Raw genomic sequence first — 12450 nt, forward strand, 5'->3', positions numbered from 1 at the left:
TTACCAGGGGAAGCCAGGGCAATGGAGTTTGTGCGCGCTGTTTCCAGGCAGGTATGAAAAATGGAAACCTCCAGGGTTGAGGACCAAGGGGGTCAAATCAACCATGTGGCTGCAAGATAGGGCAGAGGGGGATCATCAGCTCTGGGATCCTCCCAGGCAGGGCCTCCCCAGTCTCGGTGGGTACCGCTCTGAGCCTAGACTTCACCCCTGGGCAGAGAATAACCACTCAGGACTGTGGTGAGGATTAACTAAGAGATGGGGAGGAAATAACAGCTGAGCTTAGCACAAAGCATGCTCCCCAAAATGCTCCCTTTTCACTTGCCTCAAGCCCAGAATAAATTCCTTTCACCTCTTTCGGTTTGATGCCAGGCCAGTCCAGTTTAATTTCATTTCAGAACTTGAAACTTCCCTTTTCTCCATCTTCAGGAAACAAACATAATCTCAGGACAAGTTTGGGGGCCTCCCCATTAAAAAATAAAATCACCTACACAAGGACTATGAGAACTATGTGACTTTCATTCAATCAGCAGATACATCAGGCTCATGCTCTGTGCCCATCTGAGCTTCATGTTAGGGGGACAGGGGACGTGATGGGGGCTAGGAGTCAAATGAGAAGGTCCTAGTCCAGCCCGGGGGATCGGGGACTGGTTGGAGTGAGCATGTAGGATAAGTGAGAGTCAGGATGGGCAAGAGGTCAGGAAGGGCGCTACAGGAGAATGACACCTCCAGGGAGAGACATGGCAGGGGGGCCTGTGGTTTCCCACAGTCCTTTGGCAGCCCCAGGATTCTGCTGGTGTACTGGGGACTGCCTTGCTCAGCTGCGGCCAAGCAGGTAGAGCTCTATGCCTTCAACCCCCACCCCAACTCTTCAATCAGAGCAGCCTCCCCCTTTTATCACTTCATCCATTGCTGTTCCACCCAACACCTTTGTCTGCAGTCTTAAAAAGGGCTCTGCTGCCTAACAACAAAGTTCAGAGTGTCAGTGCTATGGGCTCAGGAGAGTCATTGGTCTGCACAGGGCACCAGAGGCTGCCCCTCCCAGGGCTAAATGGAGGGGCAATGCACCCACTGACCGACTTGCTAGGCAGCGGAGGAAAGGGGCCAAAGACCCGGGGCATAGTGTAGACAGGGGGTGATGGGGCCACTGCAGAGGCCATGGTGGTGACAGGCGGTGGCAATGGCGGAGGCAGCAGCAATGTTGGTGGCAGGCATGGGGAGGTTGACTGGTCCCGCAAGAGGATGGGTTCTGGTTTCTTCATTTTAGGCTTCCTTCTCTTCCTGGCCTCTGTGACAAAAGGTGCAAGTGAGTACCCACCCCTCAGCCAGAACAGCGTAGAGTAGGGGCCAAATACAATGGTGTGGGGTATTCAGTCTCCCCAATGAAGAAGGGAGGCAGACTCCCCAAAGGGCACCACTGTTGACAGGCACCAACTTGCACTACCTCATTGACCTCACAGCTGCCCCATGTGGGAAGGGTACTTTTAAATTTTTTAATTTTATTTATTTTTAAAGAGAGGGGAAGGGAGAAAGAGAGAGAGAGAGAGAGAGAGAGAGAGAGAGAGAGAGAGAGAGAGAGAGAGAGAGAGAGAGAGAGAGAGGGAGAGAGAAACATCAACATGTGGTTGTCTCTCATGTGCTCCCAATCGGGGACCTGGCCCCCAACCCAGATATGTGCCCTGACTGGAAATCGAACCAGTGACACTTTGGTTTGCAGGCAGGTGCTCAACCCACTGAGCAACCCCAGCCATGGCTGAAGTTGTGCTTCTGTCTCTATCTTCAAGTGGAACCAGAAACTCCAATTGTACAAGGCACAGGCAGGATCCACAACCAGGCTGTCTGATTTCAAGGGCAGAATTCCATGGGAGATGACCGAGTGTCACTGTCAAGGAGGGCTGGGCATGGCCTGGGCAGGTTGGTCTGCTGCCCTTCCTCCCAACCCACACACACACACAAGCATCATGTAAAACTCTTAAATCTGACAGCACTTCTGGGTAGCCAGGCCCTGGACAGTGAGCCCACTGACTATACCCAGCCTCAGGGCTGTCCTAGGGTTGTGCAAAGGGACCTTCAATGAGAAAACTCACATGAAGATGGTCTTGCACCCTCCCTCAGGGAGGAAATCTTTGAGGGGAAGGACCCTGGGACCTGTCCCCTCTCATCTCTCCATGTTAGATCTTCCTCGCTATTTTTACTGCTCAAGATTGAAGACTAGCAGTAAAGAGGGTGTCAACAAGCTCCTCATACAGCCCATCAAAACAGCTCATCTGGAATGATGATAACCAGTGCCAGGGAGTATTGTCCTGGAGGCTAAGGGCCTTGGACCCCAGAGCAACCCAGACCTGACTTCAAGTCTGGACTCCACCCCCACCCCCACCTGCTTCCACTTCTGCAAAACAAGGATAAATAACATCAACGCTTCCTCAGGAGGCTGTGGTAAAAGGTACACAAGCTGTGCATCCCACCATCAAATGAGACGGTGACATGGAGCACTCACACTCAGCATCATGGAAAGTGGGACACCCAGGTGAGCTGGGACTCCCAACGTGATACAGAAGAAAACAGCCCCCACCCACCAGCATCATCTGTCACTGAACACAAACACACCACAAGAACTGAAACCAAATCTAATCAAGGCATTAGAGCAACTATCCAAGAAACATACCCAGAGGGAGACAAACACCACCAGTGACCAGAACAACAGATATAAATCTGTAAAGTGGGACACCCCAAAGCACCACACCATTCTTCACATCCATAGCAGCGGAGGGGAGAAGTAAGAGCTTCTGCCTCCAGGGGGACTTTAGCAGCAGCCACCTAGCCTCATTTGCCATCCCTGTGTGTTCACTAATATGGCACCCTTTCATTTCCTCACAGGTGCCCCAAGGCAGACACAAATTATATGGTCACTCTAATGAAAAGGAACCTAAGAGGCCTAACAAACACCCAAACCAATGTGTGGGCCTTCTTGGGTCCTGACATGACAGAACAAGTGTAGAAAGTCTTTCATAAGCCTTCTGGGAAATTTGATTATGGACTAAGTATCTTGTCAATTATGTCAGGTTTGACACTGTGATAATGTAAGAAGCATTCTAAAGTATTCAGGAATACAGTGACGTCTGAGATTTCCCTTAGAGTGCTCCAGCCCCGCTGGTGTGGCTCAGTGGACTGAGCACCGGCCTACGAACTAAAGAGTCTCTGGTTCGATTCCCAGTCAGGGCACATGTCTGGGTTGTAGGTCAGGTCCACAGTTGGGGTTGCATGAGAGGCAACCACACGTTGATGCTTCTCTCCCTCTTTCTCCCTTGCTTTCCCTCTCTCTAAAAAATAAATTTTAAAAAATCTTTTTTAAAAACGGGCTCTAGAAAAGGAAAGAGGGGGTATAGAGAGTGAAACAAGCCTGGCAAGACAGAGGTGGCTGCTGAGGCGGGGTGACGGGCGCTTAGGGGTGCGCTGTAATCTCTAGTTTGGTGTGTGCTCATTTTCATAATGAAGATTTCAAAACATGGGGTCCTGGGCCAGGCAGAGGCTGAGGTTCACCCTGGGAGTAGAGGTGCACGCGGTGGATGCTTCTCTTCAGGTGCTGCAGGCGCTGGTGCATCTCTAGGGCGCCCATGCTGTTGCAACAGTTCAGCTCCCCCTGGACTGCACAGAAGAACTTGGCCTGCGACAACAGCCGGAGAAGTAGGGCAGGAGGAAGCTGGACCGGTGAGCCACCTGCCCCCTGCACTCCCCACGCTGGGTTGCCGCAGGCTTCTGGAAGACCCAGCCCAGCAAATCCGGCTAGGCCCAACCACGTCCCTCCTCTCCCATCCCCAAGCTCTGCCCTAGAGGCCTGGGGGGGAGGTGACGGCAGCCGCCCTAGTGATGCCCACCCTGCCCCCTGCAGCTCCGGGGGCGGGGCGGCCCGCACCCTGAGGAAGGAGAGAAGCCCGCGCTGCTCGCACTCCGCCTGCTTGCCCTTGCGCACTACCCTCTCGGCCAGCGCGGGGTTGCGGTCGAGGCTGCGGAAGAGGCGGCGCAGCGCGCGGTCAGTGTAAATCGCCCCTTGTCTCTCAAAGTCCTCCTCGGAGATGAGCTGGCAGAAGGTCACATTCTGGGGCAGCTCCCGGTCGAATTCGTCCAGCACCTCCATCTGGTTGGGGCTGCGGGGTGTTGCCGGGCTGCTTGGAGACGGAGCGGCCGTCAGGCGGGGATCACCGAGGGTCTGGGCATGAAGTGCCCACCCGCCACACGCTGGAGAATTGGGGCCGCTCCGAAAGGCCTGCGCTCGGGTCACGGTGGGCAGTGGGCCTTTGTTCCTCACAGCCGACACGCCACCCACCGCCCCAGCCAATCCCCTCAGAGATTGCCAGCGGCCCAATCCGGAGAGCCAGCCGCGCGTGACAATGCCCCTGGTTCTGGAGGAGCGCTCTCGCACCTTGGATGGGGAGGGCGAACGCCACTGCGGCAGGGCTCTGATCAGGGCCCAGCCTAGGGCCACGCCAAGAACAAGGTCAGCGCCGGAACCTTCCAACTTCTTGAAAGCCCTCATCTCTTGCCCGGCCTCCCGCCCCTCCCTGTCCCAGCTGTACCCCTTCCTCATGGTCTGGATACCTCCCCGTCCTCCAGCCAGAGCCCTGCTTCTCCCCGAGACAACTGCCGAAGGACTTCACTCTGCCCAACTTTCCCAGCCCAGGACTTCTTACCCTCTTCCTCCGTGTGGTATGTGAGAACTCGAGCCCCTTCCCAAGCTCCAGCTCCCCTTCCCATCTGTGGGAATATGATGAAGGCCTTTGAGATCTTGGGATCCTGGCCAGCTTGTGGGTCAAGAAAGGGCCAGAGAGAAACTGCTCCTAGATGTGAGCCTGAGCTGTAAACAACTGTAGAGAAACAACTAGCGTTTTGCTCTCCCGCGGCGTGTGCCCCTGCATGCCCTGTTTGTTTTCTGTATTCTATATAACCCTGTGTGGCAGAAAACTTCACCGCCTACTGCCCGTGGTGCACAGGTAAGTACTAATAAACCCATGTCTTTCACAGCCAGTCCTCTGTTTCTTTGGAATTGGGCAAGGTTTTCTTGGACCTTGGCTCTTTGCATAACATCCTCTTACTCTCTGGCATCAAAGCCATCCTTCTCCAGCCTGTCCTCTCCCTCCCTGATATAGCAGGCACTTAGACAGACATGAGCAGAATAGGAATGATAGGGCAGGTACGTAAGGTCACCAGAGAGGAAAATCCTGGGTGCCTAGCAGTGGACACCTGTGGATGGGACCTTGTCCCCAGGGCGACCTTTCCTCTCCCAGCATATCACTCAGCATATCACTGGCTCTGCAGTTTAGACTCCTTGGCTTTTCAGATTGATGGGCATGCAGCTGGTACCCTCCTCTGTCATGATGCTAGTCATGTGGTGGACCCCCTCAGAAGAAGAAAAAGGGGGCTGGAGAATAGCCTCATTCGGCTCCCATACAAGCCCTTGCATGACCACTCCTTTAAACATTAAGCCCTCAAGACAGTGAGGTTCTGGTCTGCATCAAATAATCCTAGGAATAGAGCCTTGGGTCTGTTGACTAGAGACAGTTTTGGTCAAACTAGAGATAACATCTAGGCCTCAAAAGTGTTTCAGCTCCAGGCCTAGAAAATCAACAAAACTAGGCAACCAGTCAGTGGAGACCATACCCTGAGGAGGCACACCTGGAAAGCTCATAAATATTCTACGATATTGAGATCCTCCCCTGAGACCTCCAGATAAAAGCTCTTAAGACTAATGACCCAGGGTGCTCACACTCTCTCTCTATAGCATGCCAGTGCCTTTTCCTCTCCTACCACAAGGCGAGGTGTGTTGTTTTTTGTTTTTTGTTTTGTTTTGCCTGCCTTTTTCCTAACCTCCAAGGGCCCTTCGTTTGCCTCTGTAACTTGTTTCCTGAGCCCACACAGCTCACTTCTTCTACCCCTGTGACTTTCTAAATAAACTTTTGCTTGTATTTGAGTCTTGGCTCTGAATTTTCTTAGCCAAACTCAGCCGAGGTCTAACATCTGGTGCTGTTTTGACATTAACACCCTTCATAACCACTTCTTTGTTGTATACTCGTTGTGGCTTCTTCTCTAGCATCTCAAGCTGCAACTTATGCATTTCAGAGGGTCCTGTCTCCACCATACCATCTGGACCATCTTATCCACTTCTTGGTCTCAACCCAGAACTGACTTAACAACCCTAACCTGGGTCTCAGACTCAGACCTTCCTTGGGCTCCAGTCTGCTGTACCCAGTGTCTGCTGGGGACATTTCTTGAGCATCTCATGCTGAACACAACCAGACTAGCACACAGCACTTTGCCCCCTCTCCTACTTAGTCAGTGGCTGATGTCACCATCCACCCCAGCCACTAACAAGGGGCATGCACCCTGGACTGTTTCCTCCCTGTCTCCTCTACATACCTCTCACCAGCACCCCCACCAAATCAGCCTTAAGAACCATGAAGTGCACCAGAGAAGTCAAATGAGATTTTTTCACCTCCTAACACAAGCCCTCTAAACCTCAGCTCTCCTCATCGCAGGAGGTAGCACTCACTTCCTCCTGCTTTGGAGACAATGAAGTAGAAAGATCTTGCTGTTCATTTGTCTGGAGGAGCAGGCAGATACACCCAGGTTCAAATATCCATTTTGCTTCCTGATCCCTGTAACTTACAAAATAAGAGTTTACTTTAAAATATATAGTGCATGCCTTTTTATAAACAGGACAAGCATCCTTTGAAGGATCAAGCAAACCACTTATTAACCTTCCAATCATGTTATGCTAATATCACTTTATATGTTAATTTGTATTTTGATTTTTAAAAAGATTTTTTTATTTAATTTTAGAATGAGGGGAAGGGAGGGAGAAAGGAACAAAAACATTGATGTGCGAGAGCTACATTGATCAGTTGCTTCTCACATGCCCCCAACTGGGGACCTGGCCCTAACCTAGGCATCTGCCCTGACTGGGAATTGAACTGGCGACCTTTCATTTCACAGGCCAGCACGCAATCCACTGAGCTGCCCCAGCCAGGGCTGTTTATTTGTATTTTAAAAGGTGTAATGGGCGCCTATTTGTGCCAGGCACTACCAAGAGATTAAAAACAGAAAACAAACAAACAGAAAAAAAAAAAACATAAGGCCCCTGCCTTCAGGGGTTCCCAATCTAATGAGGACTTTAACTATAAGGAGAGTATTTCAATCTTATCAGGCTCTGTTGGAGGGACACTGGATGCTGTTGAACCTAAATAAGGCTTCCCCTAGAAGACAACATTTAAGCAGACCCCCAAGTCTACCAGTAAGGGCTCCAGCTGATGGGTATAGAATCTGCACAAGAGTAAGTGTGGCCACCTCCAGCCATGGCACCTTGGTGGACATGCCTGAGCCAGGTGGCCTTGGGATGGAGGAACCCCAAGAGATGAGGCCTAGGAGGCAAAGGAGCATGTGCCATTGCCCCTCAGCCTCCCTGTGAACACCAGAGCTTCTATCCCCAGAGTGGAGGAGAAACTGATAGCCCAATGTACTCAGCCAGGGTTGAGGTGTATATCCAAATGCCCATCTGGAACCTGGGCTTCCTCTCAAGGAGAGAGGATTGAATGACCGTCATTGGATACATAAAAACTTTGTACATTGTGTCACGTCTTGATGGTGGAAGTGGCCCTGTCAGCATGCCTGGGGCCAGGCTCCTTGGCAGTTCAGTTCCAATCCCCCCAATTCCAGCTGCAAGGGTGGGCATGCCAGGCACCTCATAGTTCCTCCTGCAGGCTCAGGGTAGCCTATCTCCCTGTAAGAGAAAAAGATGGTGTAGTTGGTGGGCATCATCTGCAGGTTTCATATCCCAAGGCCACTTGCCCACTCCAAATAGTGCTGTTCCTGCTATGAACCCAGGAAAACATTTTCTTCAGACTCTGGTTCCCCGCAAGCCTTCAAGGAGGGCTTGGTCCAGTTCATCTCCACATGGTCAAGGGTGAGCTGGGTCTGAGCCTGGCTCAGACAGACCCTCCATGCAAAGCAGTGGGCCTCTACTTCTCCACAAGACCCTGACCAAACTTGGAGTTTCCAGTCTTACCCAGGGTGCTGGTATAAAAGATCCTCTTCAACAGAGTCTTTCTGAATCCAGGGCCTCTGATCCTGCACCTGTCCAGCCATGACCCAGATGCAGAACTTATGGGGCAATCCCCCAGCTCTGCACTCACCTAATCCTCTGATAGAGGGTCCAGCCCAGCTCTGCACCTGTACCTAACTGCTGGGAAGTGGAGTGAGGCAGCAAAATTCCCTCCCTCCCAGGTGCTGTGTGTGGTGGGCTGGACCTGACTGATGCCCTTTCATCATTGCACTGCTTTCCAGCAGCCCACAGTAGTGCAACAGGGAAAGAGTGTCAGGCAGGCCTGCCGGTGCCTAGCTCTCCCGTTGGTCGGTGGGGATCTCAGACCAGGAATGCAGACCCACTGGGGCGGGGCTTCTGCCTGGGGGAAGGGTGCCCTCTGACCCTAGAGGCCCAGGCCTGGCCAGGATCTCAAGTTTCCATGGAGAAGAGAGCCAGCAGGGCAGGGGGGAGGGGAGAACCCGCAGGCCCAAGGGGCCCCGCCTGGGGAGGAGGAGATGGAGGTGCAGAAGGGGGGTGTCTCCAAGGTTGGTCCCTGATGCTTTGACAATATCATTGCACTGCTTCTCAGAGCACCTGCAGCCAGCAGGGGAGACCGCCCCCACAGCAATACACATAGGATGGGCAGTTCAATCGTGGATGGGGGGGGCTAGAGACTCTTGTCCTGGACATCAGAGCCAGGAGGAGTAATTTCAGGGGGGCTGCAATCCTCAGGACCCCAGGGCACCCAGATCTTACTCAGCCCGTTCAGATAGCAGAGGACAAGAGACTCCCACACTGAGAGGTAGCTGCAAACCCGGAGCGGGAGCGGGCAGAGGAAGGTGCGCCCACACAAAGGAGAGGGGTCCGCATTCCACCACAGTCCGAACCCCTCTCGCACCCGAAGCGAGGTGGATGCAGCTCAACAACCCTATGCCCTCACCTGGCCCGCGGCTCCTGTGAGAAGGCTGACTCCACTTCGGGACGACGCTCTTCTGCCAACCCAGGCCACCATCCCTGGCCCCCAACGTGGCCTCCGCGTTCTGTCCTAACAGATTCTCTGCCCCCAGGCCCAGAGCTGCTCAGAGGAATGGCGTGGGCGGGGCCCCGCCGCTTCTGGAGTCCCCGGCCCGGAGAGGGCCCCCGTGGTACAGGCTGCGCCCCTCCACACAGACCTGCCGGTTAGGGCCACCCTGCCTGCTCTCCACGACCTGTGTGACCCTTCTACTCACACGGCGAGACACCTCTTCCGCTTCTGGCCCAGGCTTGACAAGGCAGGTTAGCGGGAGGGAGGTCCCAGCAGTCGGGCGCCCCCGTAATCTCCACCAGGAGGACCCTGCACCTCGTGGCATCCTCTTGCCCACCGGCTCCATCTTTAACCCACTGACAGTCGGCAGGGCCGAGCCCCCAGCTTCTTAGCATAACGCCGCGCTCATTGGCCGGCACCGGGCGCGGGGCTTTGCCTCCCTCACACCTATTGGCTGAGACTGGAGCGATTTCAAAATAGCCTCCGGGCTGGGATTGGCAGTGCGGCGGCTGAGCCTCGGGCTCCTTGGTTTTAACAATGAGTTCTACAAACACTTTCTCCCCATTCATAACTTATCAAAAGAAACTTTGCCGCCTTTTCTCTGCTCCAGCATAGGCGAGTTCTAGCTGCGAGGACAAGAGCACTTGGAAATCCGGTGGGGGGCCCCGGCGGTGCGGCTGAGCCCACGGAGGACGGGGCTGCGACCCTTGGAAACTGCCCAAACCCACGCGGGTAGAGCCGCAGTGGAGCAGAGTTGCAGGTCTGCTTCGTTTTGCCAGTTGATATTTCGTCCTGTTCCTCCCAGACTGGATATTCAGCTGCGGTCGGCTTTCTGGCTGGGGTAGCCACCCTGCCACCATCCCCTCTCATCGATCACCTTGGCTCGAGTGGAATTTGTCGGAAGCCACCTGGGTGGGCCTGGGCTGCGGAGACCGGGTCCTGGAACCCGTGGAGCCTTGTGGATCTGAGGGAGGTACGGGGAAGGGGGTGCCGGCTTGGGTCCCTGCTTGGTTGTGATCCGACTTGTGGATAAGCATTCATTAAGTGCCGGTCCTCCGCTTATATACACCCACCGGCGCTCACATAGCTGCTGTGTATGTGTGTGTGCCTAGGCTCCCTCCTGTTTTATTCTCTCAATCCAATGGCTGAGAGCAAATGTTTTTGAGGCAGGCAGAGCTAGGTTTGAATCTTTATGAACCATGGTTGCCTCCTCTGCAAAATTAGACAATAATTGGATCTGCTTTATAGGGTTACTGCCAGGAGCAAATGAGATGCTGTGTAAACCGTTGGCCCAGCATCTGGCACTTAGTGTTCAATAAATGAGAGCTCTGTTGCTGCTGTGGCTTTAATTTTTAGTCTTGTCCTGAATTCTGCCCAGAGCCATCTTACCTGCTACCACCTTGGTTTCCCAAGGATTACTATAATACATGTTGTATGCACCGATGTCTGTGTGGTGGTAAGGGGGTAATAGGCAGAATAGGACTCTCACAGCCAGGAGGGGCCAGGGAAGGACCAGAGTGCCCTCTTGGGTGGGCAGTGTGGTCCACATGATTGGTGTCCTGCCCACAGCCCCCTGGCAAGTCACACCATGGAAAGGAAGCTCCCTGCCAGCACCTTAGGGTCTTCCTGCGAGCTTTATTCTGGTTAGAAAATCCAGGGTAAGTGGCAAGTGCCACAGAATAATTCCACCTAGTGGCCCTCAGCCAAAGAGGGCAGATACTTTGGTTGGATAACAACCACCACCACCCCCTTGCCCTTGGTTGGGATAACTTTGATGCTTGTTCTACACTGTGTCCCAGAACTCCCCATGGAATTAGTTACCCAGAGAGGTAACATGCTCAACAATACAATCTTTACCAGCTGCCTTTCCTTCTCCTCTCACAGCCCCAATCCTCCACCCCAGTGTTTTCTGGGTTCACCTCCCAACATTCTGCACTCCAATCCTGTCTCAGCTCAGGTCATTGATGGGAGAGGAATATAGACTTGTCCACAATGCTCAAGAGGCTTGGAGGTAGAGAGGTCAGTAAACGAGCTGTGTTTGAGCAGAGCAGGAGTTCATGGGGAAGAGGGTAGGGAGCAGTGTGCCTACATAGGATCCTCCTTCCCTCAGGCCTCAAAATTGTCTATATTTTCTCCCACCTCTATAAGGTCATTGATTTCTCAAATGTAAGGTGCTCTACCAACACTCCTCCAAGCCTCCTTCCAATCAGTTGCTACCCTCAGCCTCCCCTGTGACTCTTTTACTCTCTTTCAGGAAAATGGCACCCTCTTCCCCTAGGAGTAACCTTAAGCTCTACCCTCCTACACAGTCCCACCTGGGTAGAGTTTAGAAAAATCCAAGAAGCCTGTAATCTCCTCCAAAACCTCTAGAGGTCACCACACGTCAGCAGAGCTAACGGTTACCTTCCTTTAGTAGCGCCCTATTAATTGTTCCTGCCTTTAAGTTAATGCTTTGCCTGACTAAATTGTACCTGTTCTTCCAAAAAGCCTCCTCAGATCTCTGAAGGTAGCAGTTCTCTGAGGTTACCTTCCCATGTCATATCCTTTGAAGTTTTGTCACCTCCTTGGGACCTTGGAAGGTTGTAGTTGAGGCCTGAGATACCACATATCAGGGCAGGCTGGGATGTGTAGGGTGCCATTTGAACCTTAAGTGAGGGAACCTGAGATGCTAATATCCAGCAGGTGGGCAGAGTCCTGGCCTGGTGCTTGCTCAAAAACAAGTGCCAAGACTTTCACAACTGCTAGGGGAGGGGTGCCCGGAGAATGGGGGGCATGGGGGGGGGGCTTACCTCAAGGAGTGAGGGGTCTGTAGAGCTTGTGCTTCATCCCTGCTGAAAGGAGTGGGGCTCCCACTCATCCTGCTGAGGCCCTGGCCCCAGCCTCAGACCTTAACAGGAAGGTTCATGAAGCTCAGGGATTGGAGAACAAGGGTCAGTTGCCATCAGACTGTTTAAGGGTGACAGGGCAGTGTTGGAATGCATGGAAAAGCATTAAAAAAGTTTGGATGGCCCTGACTGGTGTGGCTCAGTGGGTTGGGTGACCAAAAGGTCACCAGCTCAATTCCCAGTCAGGGCACATGTCTGTGTTGCAGGTCAAGTCTCTAATTAGGGGCAAAAGAGAGGCAACTGATTCATGTTTCTCTCACACATTGATGTTTCTCTCTCTCTCTCCTTCTCCCTCCCTTCCCCCTCTTTAAAAATAAATTAAATAAATAAATCTTTAAAAAATAAAGGTTTGGATGGGTTCAATTGTTCGGCTGTGTGGGAGACAGCAGGTTTGCACTGAGGAAGAGACAGTGAACTGGGCTAGGGAGAGCTGGCACCTCCTGGTCACCCGCAGGCTCACTCCAAAACAA

At 53.0% G+C, this 12450-nt stretch overlaps 1 protein-coding gene across 1 annotated transcript; it reads right to left on the reverse strand.

The window, feature by feature from the left end:
* LOC149997150 (uncharacterized) lies at window positions 1-4233 on the reverse strand. Its single transcript, XM_090292231.1, has 6 exons — window positions 3911-4233; window positions 3538-3661; window positions 1752-1770; window positions 1074-1317; window positions 350-420; window positions 1-109 (listed from the first exon to the last, which is right to left on the reverse strand). Exons 1-6 carry the CDS (start codon window positions 4130-4132, stop codon window positions 1-3), a joined length of 789 nt encoding a protein of 262 aa, XP_090148357.1. The 5' UTR covers window positions 4133-4233.
* Window positions 4234-12450: the final 8217 nt, after the last annotated feature.

The sequence above is a fragment of the Furipterus horrens genome, unplaced genomic scaffold (assembly GCF_987537825.1).
Source record: "Furipterus horrens unplaced genomic scaffold, mFurHor1.1.pri manual_scaffold_11, whole genome shotgun sequence".
NCBI lineage: Eukaryota > Metazoa > Chordata > Mammalia > Chiroptera > Furipteridae > Furipterus > Furipterus horrens.

Bases quoted from the DNA above. Each gene is read 5' to 3' on its own strand.
- LOC149997150 (XM_090292231.1), bottom strand. From the start codon at position 4,132: ATGGAGGTGCTGGACGAATTCGACCGGGAGCTGCCCCAGAATGTGACC. The intron at 421-1,073 runs GTCAGTGGGTGC...TGTTTCCTGAAG, and splicing joins CTCCGCTGCCTAGCAAGTCG to ATGGAGAAAAGGGAAGTTTC. The intron at 110-349 runs GTGAAAGGAATT...CCTATCTTGCAG, and splicing joins CTGGCATCAAACCGAAAGAG to CCACATGGTTGATTTGACCC.